Source organism: Sebastes fasciatus, chromosome 12 (genome assembly GCF_043250625.1).
Source record: "Sebastes fasciatus isolate fSebFas1 chromosome 12, fSebFas1.pri, whole genome shotgun sequence".
Taxonomy (NCBI): Eukaryota; Metazoa; Chordata; class Actinopteri; order Perciformes; family Sebastidae; genus Sebastes; species Sebastes fasciatus.
In genome coordinates this window covers 7,940,136-7,962,247 of record NC_133806.1, presented here as the reverse complement: position 1 = coordinate 7,962,247, position 22,112 = coordinate 7,940,136, and the positions used below count along the sequence as shown (strand labels likewise).

General features: G+C 40.3%; 1 protein-coding gene across 1 annotated transcript in view; it reads left to right on the top strand.

Annotated features, from left to right (window-relative positions):
* The window catches only part of sh3bp5b (SH3-domain binding protein 5b (BTK-associated)), a 39,957-nt gene extending 21,821 nt beyond the window's left edge, over nt 1-18,136 (top strand). The window contains exons 4-9 of the mRNA XM_074652957.1: nt 9,929-10,093; nt 10,368-10,498; nt 13,323-13,365; nt 13,934-14,153; nt 15,598-15,945; nt 17,360-18,136. Of these exons, the coding sequence (XP_074509058.1) occupies nt 9,929-10,093; nt 10,368-10,498; nt 13,323-13,365; nt 13,934-14,153; nt 15,598-15,945; nt 17,360-17,574 (1,122 nt within the window). The 3' untranslated portion in view covers nt 17,575-18,136. The remainder of the gene's footprint in view (nt 1-9,928; nt 10,094-10,367; nt 10,499-13,322; nt 13,366-13,933; nt 14,154-15,597; nt 15,946-17,359) is intronic.
* Nucleotides 18,137-22,112: the final 3,976 nt, after the last annotated feature.

Sequence of the window (22,112 nt, the reverse complement as noted above, 5' to 3'; positions counted from 1 at the left end):
GAAAGATGGATGGAGATGGAGGTTTAGGGGAGAGAGGCAGAGGAAGCTGCTGCAAGGTCGAAGCCATCTGGTTTGACATTGACCACCTGGGATGCTGTGTGTGTTTGTTTTGTGTGTTGTGATGCCACTGGCCTGTCAGCTGTTGCATAATATCTCTGGCAGGCACATCGTTGGAGCGGCTCTGACAGTGCTTTGCGGGTTTCCTTTTACTTTTGACTATGACTCACTGAGAACATTCAATTTGGGGTAAAGACAGATTCACTTCTCCTGTTTATGGACCAAATATGGTGTCACCAATGTCCACTATTGGACGCTCCTCTTGCCTCTGCCAGTTATGGAATGTGATTGGCCATTTTTGACACAACCATTTCTGTCACTTTTGATGTGAGCAAACGAGTGCAACACTTTGACTCTTCCGGGAGAAAGACTTCTGAAAATGTGTGCAGTTATCCCCTTATTTACTTACTTACGATTATAGCATTTCGACCCTCTATATGGCGGCTGGCTTTTCACTCCACCTGCAACACTTTCGCCTTCTGACGAGGTCAGACAACTTGTCGTACGAACGAGTCCTTTTCTAGCATTACCCGACCCTTACGGCCAATTCACTAACAGTCCCTGTGTGAGACTTGTATATGTAAATTGTATTTTCTAGTCTTAAAAAGCTTTGTTTGCCATCATTAAAATAATCAGGTTTTTAGTAAAACACCAGTACCAGCGGACTAAACCTTGCGCTAACTTTTCCTTTGAAGCCAGCAGTCCTACTTCTAAGCCCGGACGTATCTGGGTTAATTTCCCTATTAAAGACCGTGAAGAGGACATCAGAGGCTGAGGCTGCCTCCCTGCTGCTGAAGTCATGTTTGGTTCGTTCAACCCTGAAGCTCTCTCACATACAGTATCTAGGCCAGTCGCAGTTCGTTCACCTCTCTCCTGGAATACACGGCACATCAAATGTGGCTTTGCTGAAGGCTGGGGCTAGTGGGGCATGCTGGGACAGAAAGGACGCCACGTTTGCAGCGCTCGCATGGCGTCTAACCGCCGTGCGTAATAGACGTTATTGTCCCAGATTGTGCTTCTTCTTTAGAGGAAAACAATTACCAGACCTGATCGCGGAGCTGAGATATAGATAATCCAATTTCCTGGAAAATTGGCCAAATCAGGTCACTTTGAATACAGATACTGTCCCCTCCAACCTTCCAACCTTCTCTTTTGTTAATTGTGGCAAAGATTTAGGATTAGATTTAGGATTAGTCAGAATCGTTGGACTCACTAGACAACTTGTCTCCCCCTGGATCAGTCTGTCTTGGTACCTCTGAGCACTCCAGTTACTGCTTACCATGAATGTAAAGATGGGTATTCTCCCTGGAGGAAGGAAGCAGAAGTGTGTACGTGGCAGTGCATTTCATTTCCACACTTTGAACTGTGAGCGTGTCTCGTTGTTATCGTCATGGTGACGATGTGAAGGTCAATGGAAAGCCTTTTATGATCTAAAGGCTCATTTCCTCAGAACGTCTTTCTTCGACAGCTCTTGACTGATGATGACACTTCTAACTGTCCTCTCTGTCTGTCCTCCCATCTGTCTTCCTTTGTCTCTCTCTCTCTGCTGGGGTTTGACCGATAATAGTCTTTGAAAGCCATTATGAGTGTTTGACTGAAGTCAGAGATAATATAAATCAAATTTTTGATTGGCTATTATTACATTCTTCTGTACATACTTGTAACTTGTTTCTGTATCCGGAGGCATTGTGTTTTTGGGTTGTTCGTCGGTCCATCCATCCGTATGTACTATCTCAGGAATGTCTGGAGGGAATTTCTTCACATTTGGCACAAGCATCCACTTGGACTCAAGGATGAACTGATAAGCTTTTGGTCAAGGTCACTGTGGCCTCACAAAGCACGTTTTTGGCCGTAACTCAAGAATTCACAGGCTAATTATGACAGGTTCACACAAATGTCTAACAGGATAAAATAATGATGTCATGACATTTTGGATAGACGTAAATGATGTAAACTACAACTTGACTGGTTGGCGGAGGCAAACAACTGTGAGGCGGTAATTCTAGTTTCTCTTCCTACACCAGTAATAATTATTGTCTCAGTTTACTAGCTGTTTTTTTTCAGCACACTCTTTAATATCTCAGAAGTCTTGGGCATTGAGTCTCATGAGCTCAGCAAACAGTTTGAGTTCTTTGTGATTTTTTTTTATTATTTTATTCCACGATGACCCCTGAATGAATTATATGGACATAGTTTACATGTAAAAATATCAGAATAGTAACAGCGACACATGTTGTTAAGTAATGGGCAAATACCTTGCAATAAAAAGACAAATTAATATATAAACAAACAAATATACAAATGAGCATCAAGAACATCGTGGTCAATATTCAGTTTTTTATTTAATATTTATATTAATATTTAATATGAGTTGTTCTGGTGGCTTATGTCACGTGATTTAATTGTGCTTTGCCTTAATGCTGAGACGGAAGATGAATTTAGTTAACAACTAGTAGGACAAATGTTTCATTTCATTGCCCACGTCCCCCTGTAATATGAATCTTCTCCCAATGAGGCTAAAATAAAGATGTTTTCTTTTTTTTATTTCAACATATTTTCTAATTTCTTTTCCTACTCAAATATTATGACAGGAATTTCTTTTGTTAAGAATCGACGGAGTGAATATCAGGATTGGTAAAGTCTAATCAACTATGCTCACTCCATCTTTTCCTCCTCCTGCCTTCATCCTTCTTTTTCCAATTCTTCTCTTTGAGTTGATAAGCTAACAAAGCATGTTTTCTCTGTTTAAGGCTCTCTTGAATAATTGAAGCGCCTGTAGAGCCAAATTGCCTTTTCTCCCTGAGACGGAGAAGGAATCGCAGCTCGGTGTCTGAGGCTCTGCATTACTTACACATCACTTTCCCTCTGGAGGATCGTCTGTCTGAAAATTTCATGGGCCGCATGCAGAGTGATTAAAATATGAAGCAGCTGAGCAAATGAGAGAAAGATAGAGGGAGCGAGAGAGACGATGCTGAGAACAGAGATGGAGAGAGGTGTAGAGGGAAAGATTAGGCAAGAAATGGAGGGAAGGAGATGTAAAAGAGGCAGACAGAGAGGCAGAAATGCGTCAAGCAAAAGAGATTAAGTGGGATACAGAAAGTGACAGATGAAGAAGGGAGAGAGAAACTAACAGCACAGAGGAGGGAGAATGTGATGGAGGGAGGGATGGTAGCGAACGATGGAGATGGATGGAAGGAGACGGGTGGATAAAGATAGAAACGGAGGGGGAGAAAAAGTTGAAGCGAGATGAGATGAGAGGGCAGGAGAGAGAGAAACTGATGGGCGGAAAAACTGTTTGATGGAGGGAAGAGGGAGAGAGAGGATGATAATAGGAAAGAGTGACAAAAGAGATGGAAACTAAAATACCAGAAATAGAGAAATGAGACACTTGAAGGTATATTTTCTCGTCACACTGTGATGCAGCACTCACACCCTGTTAAAAGCAGAACTGGCCCGCTGTGGAACCGACACCTTTCTTGATTAAACTCAAACCAAAATGAAGAAGCAGTGACGTACGCTGTGAACTGTGAAGCCACACTGAGAGTAAAGGAAGATTAGTATTTAGAGAAATTGCTCTGCTCTCCTGTCTACTTTTGTTTACTGGTTTGTTTTCCATAGTATGGACTCCTTCCAGACAGTGTGTGTGTTTGTGCTACGTTAGCAGCTCTAGCGTTGCCGGTGGCTTCGCGCCACACACATACGGTCTGTCAGCGCGGCGTAACTTTGGCGAGTGTCCGACAGACTGTGTGTGCGTGTGGCGGCGGTGAGTGAGGTTGTTAATGGCGTTATTGATGTGAACGTAGCTGTAGCAGCGTGTGTACAGTTTATTTGTCGGTGAATAAATGACACAACTCCTCAGCTCAAGACGGGATCCAACTTCCTGTATCTTGCAAAGCCGACTCTCTCTTAAGGTGGGCCAGCTTTTCTCCTTAAAGTGACAATCCCCTCCTCCGAGTTTTGCTCAGCTTTTTAATGAATTGTTAATATTTCTTTTTACCGTTTAACCGATAGTGTTAATCGATGCTAGTTGCTCAATTAGCTAGATGCTTAATGTCGATTAACAGTTGATTATTAGCATTCCTACTGTGTAGGGAGGAGGTCGGGGTGGATGGTTGTGTCACAAAACAGGTCTTTTGCCCAGGAGACCGCTGTTCGTAGTCAAAGTTGATTTGCCACATGACTTCCATACATAAGTTACAGCACGTAAGCCGACAATGCGAGACGTTTTCATGTTTTATTCATCCATATCTTACTTTCTGCATCTTTTATTTCCTTCCACTCGTCTCTCTTTCCCTCTTTAATCCTCTCCTTCACGCAGCTGAATGATGACCGCATTGATGTTTTACTTGCCTGTAGTGGACATGTTGACACTGCAATGAAAAACTGGGACAGAGAGAAAAAAAACAGCTGAAGCTTTATTTTCAGGCTGTATTCAGTTGTTTGTCTGTTGTTGTGCTTCATTTGTTCTGTAGTCTCTCTCTGAAAATCCGACACGCTTCGCTTCAGTCGTCCTTTTGCTTTGTGCATCTTGGTTTCACTTATAAAACTCCTCAACCATGAAAAACATGACCAAACGTTGTGCTTTTCAACGAATACGCAGTACCAAAACCATATTGGTCACCGGTTACAGCTAAATGTGCGATTTATTTTTAATGAAGTTCGGTAAAGGGATTGCATTTTAAACAGGGTAGTGTTTACTGGGAAGACATTAACCTTGATTTTCTTTTGAGGCAGACCAAGCAGAGGGCTTAATGTTTGTGCTGACAGAGTGAGGGAGGCTGAGGGTGGGCTGGATGAAGAGGGAGTGAGCACGTGTTGGATGGCTTTCTCATGGGCAACGTGACAAGAAAGGAGGAGGAGGAGGAGGAGGAGGTAGGGAAGGAAAACAAGACTAAAACTGTGAAGCACAAGCGGCCCTGAGAGGCTGCAATCATTAGATGGGTGACAGATGGAAATACAACTCAGATCTTTTCTCAGATCTCAACTATAATCAGCCTCATCATTTCCTCTTTAGTTTCCACATGGTGGTAACAGTGGTAAAGAGAAAGGTGAAGCTGTCACCCAAGCCGGGTCTATAAACAACATGGATGCTGTTATTTAGCAAAACCTGCTAAGCGTATCATATTGTTATTTAGCTACATGGTGATGACATTGGTGTAGGCGTGTAGCAGCAGCCTGCAGTGTAGGTACAGGTTGTTAGTATGATGGGATGCAGCCGGTAGCCACGGTGACGGCGTTGATGCAGACCCCGATTACTGTCTGAAACCTTAAGCTGAACTAAACAACCTCAGCTGTACCTACTGTATGTTAACATACCTACAGACATCAGATGTTAACAGGTAGATGGTTAGCATGCCAAATAATTTGTTAGTATGTCAACATGCATTAGAAAAGCGGTATTGAACGGCGAAGTTTGATAAGACATCATCAATTGCGAAAAACATTTTTTTTTAATGCTCGCTTGAGGTGGTTTTTGCCTTTTTGTTGAAAAAGAGTTGATGCGTTAAATGGAATCTTGAAAAGCTTTTGCCAAATAAATTCTGACATAGCGAACATGACTGATCAGCTGTTTCTGCTGTTGGCGTCTTTTCGGATATATACTTATATTGTCTTTGTCTCCAGATAGCATGAAACATGGACAATACCAGCTGACATGAAAATAACAATTAAAACTTGCCCAATTGAAACTAATTCCTGAAGACCTCTCTCATAGATGGTTAGATGACCAAGCCGACTTGTTTTATTTCCAGTTTGCAACGTCTACTTACAGCCATGCATAGCCTATACCGCCAACTTCTGACCAAACTATGCTGTAGTTTTACAAACCAGTTGCTGAAAACACACCTAATTAGCATTTCTTTTTATGCGATATTTCAAAAGGTTGCTTAAAATTTAGCTTGACAATTGAATGGAAACGCGACTAATGAGTTCCCTCCATCGTTCCCTAGCATTGGTCTTAGCGTTAGCCTATCAGCATGCAAATCAGCATTAATACTAAGGTACAACTGAAGCTGACAGGAATTCATTTTTGGCGCCATCCTCTCAGGAACTGAAAGTCAGTGGGGGTTACAAAAGTCATTAGGATTCGTCCTCTGGAGGTCAGGAATGTCTGAAAAAGATTTCATGGCAATTACTCCAATAGTTGTTGGGTTAATGTCTTAGACTGGCTTCATCAGTAACCTTCGCCAGTCAGTCTCGGCTGTACTTTGAGGTAAATGCTAACAGCATTAGCTTGCCTAATCGGTGCTTTCAGCTGCAAACACGACTGCAAAGCTGCAACTGGAGCCTCTTAAACGCCACGATCAAGCACTTTGTTTGAGAACAAAACCGGGCGATGACTTGACTTTTGTTGCTCGAGGGACACTTTGAAAGGGGGACAAGGAGATGTTGGGTCAGCACATGTTGGCCGTAGCGTGGTCTTCATGTTAGAGAAAATGACCTACATTGATATCTGTTCCAAATACTGCTAATGCGACCGGGGCCTAACAGGGAGGACAGTAACACAGACGACAGGAGACATTACTGTAGTAACACATGGCTCTCTGTAGCACTCAGTCAACACGCGGACTCAGGCAGCGTGGAATACAAAGCCGAACACATGACGGCAACAAGGCAGAGGTTGTTTGCGTCTTGCTGTGCTGGCATGTTGACGACCATCGATAATGACATTACGGAGAGCATGTGGTGATGTCAGAGCGTCTGCAGGCTAGAGGTGGACCGAGAGAGCTGATGGAAGACAGATTCTGGATCTGTGGATTGAAACTGCTGATAACTGACATGTTTTTACAAATATTCAGTGTATTTAAAGCTCACTTTGCATCGAATGCATCAGTATAATGTAAATAAAACAATGATCAATACACATGCGTACTAATTATATAGGTTCTTTAGTCTGCTTCAGACGATAATGCACACAAGTAAACTCACTCCCTGATTATTATTTGTATCTAGAAGGTCTCTATATGGGTCCTTGCTGAACCCATGTAGACAGCAACCCAGAAACAAACAGCAAAGTTTGTACAGTAACTCAACTGGCATTAACTGGGTCAGTAGAATCAACTTCTGATTTAATATTCAGTAATCTGTCCTCAGCTGCTCCATATTCATGTTTTCCTCACCGAGCCTGAGAAATCTGTCTCCCTGTGCAGTTTTTATACAGCCTGCATTGGTTTATTTATTTCCCCACTTCTCGCTGAGCTCTTCCTCTGAGTCGACTTATTTGCTTCAAAACTTCAGAAAACTTGTCAAATTCTCAGAGAGAGAGAGGTGAGCTGGGATTTACTTACTGGGATTCATCACATTTACATGATGTTTTTTAGGGAAGTTTGACATCCTGTGCTGTACGTTTTATTTGCATACACACCGCTCTCACGCAGGCATCCTCTCTCACTCAGTCAGTCACATGGAAAGACCTTATTCTGGGTTAAAAGTCAACTCCAGTTTACACACCAACTTAGGTAAGGAAAGGGTTAATTTAATGTTGCTGACACCATCCTGCACACACACATACACACGCCTTCTTTGTCAAACACTCTCTGGTTGTGTCACTCTGTTCAGTGCCTGTGAGGTGTTGCCTTAGTAGGACTGTAGGCTCGTAAATAAGACATCTACATTACATACAGTAGGATTCATCACAACATCATTAGCATGTCCTACCCATAATTTATTTTTCATAAAAACTAATTTGTGTGGTCTCTTCTTTACAGTATGAGTTTCAGTGACAGAGAAGTGGCAAAAAATGTACCTGGTTGATGTAAAATTTAATCCCATAACTTCCACTTATTTATTATTAAGTTTTAATTTGGTTCACAACTTTAAGGTTTTAACAAACTAAAAGTAGGGATGTCACGGTGAGGAGATTTTCCCACCGGTTCATAAACTTGTGACAACACCGGTGTAACAGATTACCGCCTGGATATTTTACAAGAAAAGATGACAGTCATGTTTGACAATTTAAGAGATCATTTTGCAAGTCAAGAAAGTCGCATTTTGTCGTATCATTTAGTGTTGTGTGAAACCGCTCGGTGAACTACCTCCCTTATCTCGCACAATAAACGTCACCAACACTAGCTAGCTAACTTAGCTATGTTCCACGCATAAAATGAAACGTTATTTTACCTGATGTGTTTTATCCAGCGTCTCCTGGTCTTTTTATCGTCCGGGAAGCGAAAGAACAAGCGAGTCATGTTGGTGGTGTGAGTACATCCCAGTAGGAAACAAACAATTATCGCAGCTTCAGTGAGAGAGACTTCACTTACGTGACTTTTGAGTGTGTCGTCTTCCTAATTATGTATATTCACAGACTTATACTTCAACAGTTTTACAACAAACTGCAACTTTCTTGACTTGCAAAATCATGTTTTAAATGTACAATTGCGCAATTCAAATGGAATCAAAAAAATATTTGTCTGTCTTCGTTGACTACCGTTTATATTTTTTCCAAAATAAGGTCCCATGATGGTCTACCGGAAGGGGAGGGACTTTGCCTCTCTATACGGGTCAACAGTTAAAACATTTACAGGAGCATTTTGTCACATGATCATAACAGTGCCTGTAATCAGTAAATGTAATGCCACTTTAGAATCCCATGATTGCAGCAGAACATTTTGTAACTTTTGTATGCTACTACTTTAATGTCTGATTAAAATGTAGGCTAAATTGGCCACAAATGCAGGTTTGGAGTTCCTTTTATAACTGTGATTTGATTTGCAAAGCAATAGCATTAACATAAATGAACCACAGGAGGATCAAAGGATATAACGGTGTGTCCTTCAAAACGGGTCTAAACTCAGTCATGGTGACCTGTTATGACGTCTGCGCCCCTGGAATGAGTCACAGCTGGTGTCTTCGTCCTGTCTGTGTCTATGTATCTCTTCCACACAGACACACAGTCTGCAACAGCTGGAGTGAATGTTTTGTGTGAGTGTTGCAGACTGGAGGCTACAGCAGCAGCAGCAGCAGCACAAAGCCTTTACAGCCTCTCTGCAGCCATTTTTTATTGGCCTGCAGCGTTTTGCTCTGAGCACTGCAGCTGATGTGTTCAGGCAGAGCTGACATTAGATGCGTTTCCATACACCTGTTTTTATGTGCATGAAAAGGAGAAATGGCAATAATTTCAAAACTTTAGCTGAGGTGGAAAAGGTGGTGTATCGATAAAAGCAAAATGTGACAAAGTGCAATGGTCTCCTCATCGCTCAACACAGATCTGATGTAACCTTCCTCACATTAATACATGAAACAAACAGAAATGTCAAATTTCCATCCAGTGTTCTACACTGTCTTTCACCATTTGAGGTTCGACTAGCGCTCGTTTAATTACGTCATTGTGTTGCGCCGCTTGTGGGAGTGAATTTGCAGCTGTTGTGTGAACATTTAAGCTGTTTCGTAACTAAATGATGTTTCTTTATTATAGCTGAATCACTGCTCCATAGAGAACATTTGAAAGTGATATCTTCACTGCTCCATAAATCAAGACGAAGTTAAGATAGCTACACATGAATATACCGCGATATACAGTAGATGTAAAAGAGGCCTTCAGGCATAATGGAGACGATGTGTTTTCCTCAGGCAGCAACAAGCACAAGTTTATTATTACTGCATCTAAAAAAAGGATCCATTGCATTTCCAATAAAAAAAAAAAAGGTTGCTCCAGGTAACCTCACACATAAATGACCCACTATGACTTTAAAACATAAAGTACAATACAGAGAAATCCTGCAGAGAAACGCTACAACACAGCTGGTCTGTGATGCTCTATATACTAAAGGGGTCCAGGATGATAAAAATCCTGGAATGATTAATCACTGAATCGACTGACAACGAATGAATCAACAGTTTAGATAACGGATGATCTCCCCTTCTGTGTCTTCAGGCCCAGCTGGAAGCCCAGAAGGCCACCCAGGACTTCCAGAGAGCCACTGAGGTCCTGCGGGCGGCGAAAGAGACCATCTCCCTGGCCGAGCAGAGGCTCCTGGAGGAGGACAACCGGCAGTTTGACTCCGCCTGGCAGGAGATGCTGAACCACGCCACACAGCGGGTGAGAGGGGGGGGTCTTCTTCTTCTTCTTCCATTTTCAGAGGTTCTGGTTGACCGTAGTAACTATGTTTGGAATTATATTTAGCTGACATTGTGTGAATTAACACATGCATTTTTGGGACAGTTTGTGTAACTTCATGGTCTTCCTGCTCACTTATTTAAATGTTTTCACAGAATGCAATAGAAAGTTGATCGAACACTTGAAGGGCTGCGGTTGACAAAATATATTGAATCTCTGTGTGTGGCTGACAGTGAGTTCTGATTGGCTGTTACAGGTGATGGAGGCGGAACACACCAAGACGAGAAGCGAGCTGGTGCACAAGGAGACGGCGGCCAAATATACGGGAGCCATCGGCCGCATGAAGCAGCTGGAGAAAAAACTCAAACGCAACATCAACAAGTCCAAGTAAGAGACTCAGGCTGCTGTTTTACTGCTTATTAATGTGGTGGCAGAGAGGGAAAGAAAGTGGATTAACATGCACTCTGGCAGCCATATTGGAGCTCAGCAGCTTTAAACAGCTGATTTGTACTTGTAAAACCTAGTTGTTGAGTTTTAGGGAGATTTTGAGAATGAAGTTGAAATATTTTAAGAAAAAGTCAAGAAATTACAACATTAACCGCCTGAGAGCTGGAGTAAAGATATCATATGAAACTGGAAGACCTAAGTAATCCATTGGTGTACCAATCATGTCATGCTGGTCGGCAAGGAGGCTAAACAACGCTCCAAAGTTATGCTACATTTTAGTGAGGAAAACTGGTGGCATGTGTTCACAGCGAGGTGCCGAGCCTCTAAACCAGACCGCCCGTGCACGGCTGACTGCTGCTGCGTGATGAGCCAAATTCCCATCAATCCCATGACGTCATCTACCGTAGCTCTTTAGTCTCACTTACAGACTCTTGAGGATTGTAAGACCCTGGAGATTCAGAACATCTGTCTAGAAATTAGTCTCCGTCATTCCACCAGACCGGAATGAAACACAGTCCAATGAAGTGAAACGTTTGTTACCAGACGGTGTGGTTTCTGGTTTCCCAAGCAGCAGATCCAGCTGTTCAACCCTGATGTGGTCTGATGACTTTTTCTTGAGTAGTTTTTTTAAAAAGCAGGTTGCTGTTCTCTATTCAGTTGAACAGCGGCTTCTCTCTGAAGCAGTGAAACCTGCTCTCAGTCAGAACCACATCCAACTTCTCGGTTTATTTTTTTACAGTCAGGTGTTAAAGGGGAAGTTTGGTTACTAATCTGATACTGTCACAAGGTGATGCCTTTCTGTTACATCACAAGATTATGGAAATGATTTGGCTGCCGTACCAAAACCTCAGAAATAATGACGATCTGGGTGACATTTTTGAAATTAAAATATCATTAATCGAAACTCCAGGAATTTCCCTCCGCAATATATTCTGAGCTCATGTCTCACGAATTTCTAAAATTGAGAGGCAAAATTACCATTTATTCATAGAACACTTTTACTGTTGCCATTCACAGAGCAGCTCCACCGATTAACACTTGTTTATCACACATGTTTGAGTTCTTCACTGATTTGACACTGAAAAATACACACATTTTGTTTTAAAAAAAAAAAGCTGCAGATAATTAAAAGCAATTTTCACCTGGATTTTGTGTCCATACGCATCCAAATTAGTTTTGTTTTCTGCTGCAGAAAAAAAAACACGGATCACCGTCATCACAATCAATGTAGCTCAGAAAATTATTCTGGTATTGAAAATAGAAAGATAAAATGCAAATGAGCAGCCAGATTCCCTCTAAGTAAGCTAAAATATAAGAAACGGCACATTGTTTGCACTGCAGGGTATTTATTTTAATAATTTATATATATATATATAAATATATATATAAACCACCAACACTATTATCTGGACACAGATGGAAGCAGTCTGAGCTCATTGTCTGTTAATGAAGGTACAGACCAGCACTGAAGATGACATCATCACATCTCCTTGCCTGTTTTTAGCTCTTTTTCATTAGCGCACTGTCAAGACCTTCGAAGTTCATTTCCCTGTTGAGGACGAGTGTGTTTGGAGCTCAGGGGAACTGAACTCAACCTTCAGTAAAACTTTAATTTAAATAATGAGAAGTTACATAAGACCCTCCCTCAATCCCCACGTCTATAGCTTATCGCTCAGAGCCTGTGGAAGGCCGCGGCAGCCTCCTGCTGTTACAGATGCTTTCAGGCAGAAGGGCATCTCTGGCCAACAGAGACTGTACAGATGCCTTATAGGCAGTGATACATAAAGAGTCACTAAGAAGTCTGAAAAAGTATTTAAAAGTGAACTCATTCTAAGCCAACAAAAATAAAACGATTCTTAGTTTCAGGTGATTATACACAAATGAAAACAGTTATGTATATTATATTCCATTTCTACAAATAGTCCCCCCGAAATCCTACACAATGGACCTTTTAAGGACAATGTTGAGACGCTTGAGTATTTCCATTTAATGCTACTTTTTATATATTTATAATCATGCTGCTTACACATTGATTGACAATAAACTTAAACTTTATTTATTTATATAGCCCCCTTCAGGCAAAATGCAATACAAGGTACTTATCAATATAATAAAAATACAACGATACAATGAACGTAACACAGTAAAAGAGGGTAGATTAAAAAATACAAAAAAATATATATAATTAGGGATTAAGAGAATGCCAAACTAAAAATATAATATAAACCATAATAATCCAATAATCATCTATAATAATAACACTCACAGGACAAAAGTACTTTTGGCATTTTGCTGACATTTACATACTTCTATCTAAAAAATAGTACCTGTATTGTATTTTTTTTTTTTACTTTGTGGGAAATTTAAATAAAGGATCTGAATATTTCTTCCACCAACTCCATATTTGTTATATTGCCAATTCTGTACTCAAAACAGACGAGGTGACATCTTTTTATAAAGTATAAAACATACATTTCTTACTCGTAACTTAACAACCAGTTAGTTCAGCATATCGTTTTTTTCTGGCTCCAGTCTCAGTGAATTATGAGCTGCTGCCTTGCTGTGTTGCCTCAGCAGGGTGCTAATCCGCTCTGCATCGTTCACTCATCCAACATCACAACCCCTTTATCTCCCTCTCCTCCTCCAGGTTGCCATGGTGATGATGTGGGTACTGCTCTTTTTCTGGGTTACTCTGTATTTTTCCCCTCTGATCTAATTGTCTCCTCTCTCTCCTCCTCCTCCTCCTCCTCTTCTTCCTCCACAGGCCCTACTTTGAGATGAAGGCCAAGTACTATCTACAGCTGGAGGTACGTGACGGCGGCTCAGCTGTTTTACTTCCCTCTCCACCCCACTGATCACCTCTTGAAGGTTGTGAGGTTCTCGTTTGCCACCATTTATGTAGCGGTGCTAGAGCTTGATAAGGAGTTAAATATCCATACTCAAACATTCAGAATCTGTTGACTGGCCATGTCACGGCTACAGTGTAGATTTCCCTCCCCTCCCTGTGAGCTGCATGCCGTATTAAGTCTATGAGCTTCAGGCTGTGATCAGATTTGAGTTGTTTTCCTCTGACTTGAGCACAAATTGCAGCTGTTAGCGTTCAAAGAAACAAAGAGCACCATGACCGTTCACATCAGTGTGGGTGCTGTGCAACACAAAGTTTGTTATCTAATTAGCATTACCTAAGAAGTAACAGAGGCAGCATTGCTTTAGATTTTGGCTGCCTACAGGCCCGTCCTCAGATTTTTGTTAGAGTTTTCCTTCAAGTTGATATATCTTTTGAGAAATGTTTGTACTTGAGCATCTGTACAGTCTGGTTGCGTTGTTCTCCGACCTTCATCATCATCCTCCTCTCACTGATCGTCTCCCCACCAGAACCTGAAGAAGAACGTGGACGAGCGGCAGGCCAAGCTGTCTCAGGCCAAAGGCGAGTACAAGACGGCCCTCAGGAACCTGGAGATGATCTCCGACGAGATCCACGAGAGACGACGGAACTCCGCCATGGGCCCCCGGGGGCGCGGCGTGGGCGCCGAGGGGGACAGTGTTTCCGGGGACGACATCTCCAGCTTTAAGATGGAGTCAGACGGAATATCCAGTGAGTACAGAGAACCACAGTTATTCTTCCTTCTTCCACTTTAATGTATCAGTCTGAAATTTATCGTAGTACTCAGACGATTGTTCTGACGAGATAAAAGGCCAAATAGTAAATGTTAAAGCTTCCCATCTCGCTGCTCTGCTGACGACCTTCACAGTAGCAGCTACTCACCAGAGGCCTGTACTACAAAGCGAGTTCAACATACCCAGGGTATCTTCTCGTTATCTGGTTTAACTAACCCTAACGAACGAGATCCCGCTGAGCGGTCCTACAACGGTGGTTATCAACTCGGAAAATCAACCCAGGGTTTCTCTATCTGGCTATGAGCGCGTTCACATGAAAGGGGCGGGGTTTTGCAGCATATGACCAACCACAGACATGGACAAGTCTACAGACTTTATTATTACATGTAAAATACATGTACAGTATACAGGTTTTAGGAGCATAAGAATTATAATCGGCATATCCCACATGTCTTAATCTGAAAATGCTCCATTCAGAACGCCTAATTCGGAATATTCAAACAAAATACGCAGTTTACATTAACCCGTATCAAATTCAGAACGCTGTCATATTTGGAATAATTGTGGAATATTAGTGTGCATGTGAAGGTAGTCGATGTCTCTGGGAAAAATGAATGGGACTGGGGATCAGTTGAAGGTCTGAACATGCAGAAAGAAAAGAAAAACAGTTGAAGGATATAAAATGTAAATGTGCTCCCTGCATCGTGTTGACTCCGGAATAAATAGGGTGGCGTTACCATGGTAACGGCAGAGCAGTGGAGGCATCCAATCCCAAAACAGACGCTGTGATTACAAGTTAACCTTAATGAGCTGCTGAATATAACAACAGACGCTGGATGGTGCCTTCGTGTGCTTTGATTTATGTCAGGGGAAAATGAAACGCCTCCGCTGGGAGTGATGTGACAGTTTAGTCCTCTAGGTTCTATTCATATCTCCGTTTGCAAATACTCACACCTTACTTCCCTTCTCTACATCTTTCTCTCTCTTTCTTCCTTCTCTCCTTGTCCATCCTCCCTCCATCTTCCTGTCCTCTGTTCCCTCACCCCTTCCTCCTTTGTTCCTATCCTCCTCTGATCCATTTCCCTCCCTCTCTCTCTTTTTTCACTGTGTACTTTCCTTTAACTGTCCACCTCTTTCCCTCCATGTCTTTTCTCATTTTCCCTCGATCACTTTTTACCCTCTTCCTTCGTTCTTTCATCACACCATCTTTTGTATACCACACTCTGTTTTTACATCCTTCTTTCCTCCCTCCTTTCTTTCTTTTCTCATTACTCTTTGGCACTTCTTGCTCTTTGTCTCCCTTCATTTCCCCCTTTTACATTTTGCCCTCTCGCTCTATACCTTTTCTCCCTTCCCCCTTTCTCTCATCACAAATGATCTCAATCAACAATTTTTCTCCTCCTCCCTCCCTCTTCCTGCAGTGGCGTCTGTGTGTTTCGACGACGAGGCTTGTGGCGGCAGCAGCATCATGTCGGAGGAAGACTCTGAGACTCACTCCACCTGCAGCCTGGGTTCGTCTCCCTGCAGCCCTCAGGAGCTCCTGTCGCCCTGCCCCTTCGCCAGCTCCTCCTCCTCGTGCACGTCCTCCTCCGCCTCTCCATCGCCCACTCCCTCCTCGTCCTCGTCCTCCCCGTCTCCTCTGTCCAGGCCCTGCAGTCTGGACCTTCCCAGCACCGTGTCGCTGTCCGACTTCGGCCTCATCTCGCCGGTGCTCGGGCCTCGCAGCGAGTGCAGCGGAGCGTCGTCACCAGAATGTGACCTGGAGAGAGGTGAGAGATGGGAAAATGAATTGTGCGAGTGTGTGTTTCAGCATAATAAATGTAACATTTAGGAAATAAGTTAAAATTCAGCAGGACTTATAGTAACTTTTCCCCCCCTTCGAAAAAGTTTCAAATATCTTTTGCAGTGTTGCAGATATTTTAGATGAAAACAAAACAGCCTTTTCTCATGTTTTCATGAATATAAATAAGCACATAAATGCAAAGCTGTTTTCTCAGAAGTATTTTCTTTAAGCACAACATAAAATCATCCAGTCTGTTCTAAAAGTTGGTGTTTGAGAAGACAGTAAACTTAATATTATATATTACTATATAAATATTTAACACAATAAATCATATGGAAATTACACTGAAGGTAAAATATCCCAAACTATTTTCTGGAAAAAAATAAAAAAGATAATTAGAGTAGTGTGTTTTGAGTAGTATATAAAAAGGGCTTTATTGTAGAGCTGAAACGATTAGTTCATTAATCTTTCAACAGAAAAATAATCCGCAACTATTTTGATAATCAATAATTATATATTATAATTATTATATAATTTGCAGATTAATCAATAATGAAAATAATCTTAAATTGCTTCCTTACTATAATTTAAATATAAAAACAACACAAATTTACAAGAAAAAAGAGAGATGGATGTTAATCTAAATTAAGATGCTTGAGAAAACTGAGAGCCAACACGTGCTGTTACACAAGAGACAAAGGCAAACATAAAAAAAAATGGGCAAGTGAGATGGATGATGTTTTGAGAATCTATTTTGGGTAAGACATACGATCTCCTGCTACCTGCTCGAATCCCACCTGCTCCACCAGAAAAGCCTATTAGTCAAAGTGACAGGGAGACAAAACACGTGCAAATCCTCCAGGTGAGGAAGTAGTTCACCACACTTAATGAATAACAGAGCTGTGTGTGTGTGTGTCCACCTGTTAAATCACATGAATAAGATTTCTTAGTAGCTTATTGTTTGTGTATTGTTGGAATGATGTATTTCCCTTGCCAATGTGGTTTCAATATAATATGAATTATAAACTTATAACTTTTTTTCGACAGTTTACTTTTTTTTCAACTTATTATACTACGACTTTTTTCAACATACTATGACTTTTTTTTTTTTTAAATTCAACATACTATAACTTTTGGAAATGTTTCGACATACTATACTATGACTTTAATTTTTTGCAGCATGCATTTTTTATGACTTTTTTTCCACATTGTTTACTTTGACTTTTGTATTGTTTGACATACTATACTATGACCTTTTTTCATTTTTTCAACATATTATACTAAGACTTTTTTTCGACATACTACACTAATCCATTTTACTATACTATGACTTTTTCATTTTTTTTGGCAAACTTTACTTTAAAAAAAAGTTAACCATTCCCTGACCTCCTGTGCTGCAGGTGACCGGGCAGAAGGTGCAGAGGGGGATCTGGACAACGCTCCGGCTTCCAACAACAACAACAACAGCTCGAATTCCAGCACCAAGAAGAGCTTCAGCCTGGAAGCACGCTTCAGCTTTCTTAACCTACATCGCCCCCGCACTAACAACGCCAAAAACACGGACAACTGTTCCCAGAAGTCCGTGCAAACTGTGGTATTGGTCAAAGGAGTCTGAAGAACAAAAAGAGAATTTGTTGGATGGATTTTGGCTCATTCTGACCCGAACTCTCTGATAAACTGAGATGTTTCTAAGCTACCAGCCACAACTGCACTTCATTTAGAAAATCCACATTCAAAGAGAGACGTTGAATGTCATAGTTGGTGTGTATAAAGTTTCCTGTAGTGTACATCATGGCAGCATTGTTACTCCTTTTTTCCTTTTATGAAGGACATTGCACATTTGGACTATCATGCCTGATAAAGAGCACTGTTGTGTTGAAAATGTGTTGGTTAAGGGAGATGAAAGAAAAAGATTCTACGAATTATTCACTTTATTTTTTGTATGTTTCCACTAAAAGCTGCAAAAGCTTCTGTCACAAAAGCAAAAGTACATTAGCTGCCTGAGTACAACCACTGACTTGGGGATCATTTTGAAAGTGCTTCATCCATTAAATAATTGGCACAACTGTGTATCGAAATTGAGAATTTATTACTGTTAAATGGCACACTGTAAATCATCCAGAGCCGAGGTGAATTGAAGTCACGTGGAGATGTTTAATAAATAACTGGTGTCTTAACCTACGCTCCTGTACTTGATATATGACTATGATGTATTTTCTTATGTTATGTATGTTATTTATGTATGTAAATGTCTTACAATTGTATTTGTAGGTAATAGAATAAAATGACAAACAATTCATAGTGTAGTATGTCATAAAAACAGTTTAGAATTCAACATACTATACTGACAATTTTTGACAAGCTATGACTTATTTTTTCGACATACTCCATGACTTTTTTCCAAATACTTTACCATGAATTCTTTAAAAAAATGTCGACATATAAACCATGACTTTTTTTTTTACATACTATACTTAGACTTAAAAAAAAAAAAAAATTGACATACAATGACTTTTTTATGTTTTCAACATTCTAGAGTATAACTTTTTTATTTTTTCGACATACTATACTATGACTTTTTCTATTTGTACTACACTGACTTTTTTCGACATATTACACTATGATTTTTTTTTCAACAAGCTATACTTTGACTTTTTTTTTCTTTTTTTAGACATACTACACTGAATTTGTTTCAACATAATATATTACTTTTTTTAATTTTGTTGACACTAGGACTTTTATTTGACATACTATACTGACTTTTTTTTTTCGACATACAATACTATGAATTCTTAAAAAATATATACCAATACTATACCATGACTTTATTTTATTGTCTGACTTACTATACTTTGAGTTTTTATTTTTTCCGACATACTATATGACTTTTTTTCGGCATACGATTTTTTTTCAACATACTATACTATGAATTTTTTCAAAATACTATACTATGGCCTTTATTGTTTTTTCGACATACTACATTATGACTTTTTTCCGACTTATTATACTATGACTTTTTTTTTTTTTCGACATACTATATCAATACTTTTTTTATTGTTTAACATACTATACTATGACTTTTTTTTCGACATACTAGAGTATGACATTTTTTTATTTTTCCGACATACTATATGACTTTTTTTCGGCATACTATGATTTTTTTCAACATACTATACTATGACTTTTTTTTTTTTTGACATACTACACTGACTTTTTTTCAACATACTAGAATATGACTTTTTTATTTTTTCGACATACTATACTGTAACTTTTTTTCGACATACTGTACTATAGCTTTTTTTTTTTTTTTCGACATAATATACTGACTTTTTTCTATTTTTCCGACATTCATCTATTTTTTAAGCATAGTATATTATGACTTTTTAATTTTTTTTCGACGTGCAATACTATGACTTTTATTGCGTTTTTTTTTTTCTTAGTAACTTAACTTTGGCGACCCATCACTATCAGAATAGATTTGAATGAAGACTTGTATTTTAAAAAGGCGTTCATTTCGAAACTCAGAGCATTAATATAACAGCAAACAACTATTTACTATAAAGATATGGAGGAGTAATGTCTACTACTCAGACTGTGTGCCAAGTCCTAGTCTTAAATCACAAGTAAAAATTAATTATTAAATGTATTAATTAATTTGGCACCAAACCACAGGTTTTGTAGTTTTTTTTTTTTACCACTTGAGAATTGAGGAAACCTATCAAACTCCACAGAACCCATTTTTATTCACATATATATTGAGATGATAGGGCACAATGGTTTATTTACTTTTTGCTTCTAGCATCATGCCACATTGTGAGGTATTTTAATCACCTTTCCTTTCTTTTTTTCTAGCACAGCGGTCGACGTCAGTCACCATGTTGTAAGATGAAGATGAATGACATCTAAAAATGGTAGTAAAGTAAGTAAAAAATCAAGAAAGATCGACTTACCACGCTGAGTTTTCATGGCTGCAAGTTCCCTGGACAAGCTGAAGAAACCACGCTGCCTTTGCGCCATCAGATTGTACTCTTCACACCAGCTGCTCACACAAACAGACGGTTTGGTGCATTTAATTAAAACATATTGTAGATTCATTTTAGACTCAGAATGAACCATCATCAATCGATGTTGTTCAGGGGATTGTTGTGGTTGTTTTTACCTCCGCATTTTACATTTCTTAAGTGATAAACTTTATGCAGGTTGTACAATGAACTGGCACGCACTTGGTGGCTAGAAGGGAGACCACATACTGGGGAAACTCTCGCGAGATTGTAAAGGCTAGGCAGTTGATCTCGATAAAAGCCTTAGTATAGTTTTTCGGGAAAAAAATCAAAGTATGCCGAAAAAAATTAACAGTCATAGTATAGTAAGTGGAAAAAAGTCATTGTATCGTAGGCTATGTCTATGTTTAAAAAAAAAAAAAGAAAATCTGAAAAATGTCTGAAAATAAAGTTTGAAAAAAATAGTCCGAAAAAAGTCTGAAAAAATGTTAGAAAAAAAAAGTCTAAGCAATGTCTGAAAAAGGTAAAAAAAAAAAAAAAGTCTGAAAAATGTCTGACAAAAAAGATTGAAAAAAAAATCTGAAAAATGTCTAAAAAAAATGTCTGGAAAAAATGTCTGAAAAAAAAAGTTTGACAAATGTTGGAAAACAAAAGTCTAAACAATGTCTGAAAAAGGTTAAAAAAAAAAAAAAAAGACTGGAAAAAGGCCATCCAATCCCTGTACGCCCAAAGCGAGAGCTGTGTTCGGATCCTCGGCAATAAGTCGGACTCGTTTCCGGTGGGGGTTGGCCTCCGCCAGGGCTGCGCTTTGTCACCAATCCTGTTCGTGATATTCATGGACAGGATATCGAGGCGTAGTCGGGTGGAGGAGGGTTTGCAGATCGGTGTGCTGAGGATCTCATCGCTGCTTTTTGCAGATGATGTGGTCCTGTTGGCATCATCGGTCTGCGACCTCCAGCACTCACTGGATCGGTTCGCAGCCGAGTGTGACGCAGTCGGGATGAGAATCAGCACCTCTAAATCTGAGGCCATGGTTCTCAGCAGGAAACCGGTGGTTTGCCTACTCCGGGTAGGGAATGAGTCCTTACCCCAAGTGAAGGAGTTTAAGTATCTCGGGGTCTTGTTCGCGAGTGAGGGGACGATGGAACGTGAGATTGGTCGGAGAATCGGAGCAGCAGGGGCGGTATTGCATTCGCTTTACCGCACCGTTGTGACGAAAAGAGAGCTGAGCCGGAAGGCAAAGCTCTCGATCTACCGTTCAATCTTCGTTCCTACTCTCACCTATGGTCATGAGGGTTGGGTCATGACCGAAAGAACGAGGTCGCGGGTGCAAGCGGCCGAAATGGGTTTCCTCAGGAGGGTGGCTGACGTCTCCCTTAGAGATAGGGTAAGAAGCTCAGTCATCCGTGAGGGACTCGGAGTAGAGTCCTTGCTCCTTTGCGTCGAAAGGAGCCAGTTGAGGTGGTTCGGGCATCTAGCACGGATGCCTCCTGGGCGCCTCCCTTGGGAGGTGTTCCAGGCACGACCAGCTGGGAGGAGACCACGGGGAAGACCCAGGACTAGGTGGAGAGATTATATCTCTACTCTGGCCTGGGAACGCCTCGGGATCCCCCAGTCAGAGCTGGTTAATGTGGCCCGGGAAAGGGAAGTTTGGGGTCCCCTGCTGGAGCTGTTGCCCCCGCGACCCGATCCCGGATAAGCGGTTGAAGATGGATGGATGGATGGAAAAAAAGTCTGAAAAAAAAGTCAGAAAAATGTCTGAAAAAAATAGTCCAGAAAATGTCTGAAAAAAAAGTTTGAAAAATGTTAGAAAACAAAAGTCTAAACAATGTCTGAAAAAGGTAAAAAAAAAAAAAAAAAAAGTCTGAAAAATGTCTAAAAAAAATGTCTGAAAAAAAAGTTTGAAAAAAAAGTTTGACAAATGTTGGAAAACAAAAGTCTAAACAATGTCTGAAAAAGGTTAAAAAAAAAAAAAAAAAAGACTGGAAAAAATGTCTGAAATAAAAGTTTGAAATTTTGTTTTGACAAATGTTGAAAAACAAAAGTCTAAACAATGTCTGAAAAAGGTAAAAAAAAAAAGACTGGAAAAAATGTCTCAAAAAAGAGTCTGAAAAATGTCTGAACATTTTTTTTTTGACAAATGTTGGAAAAC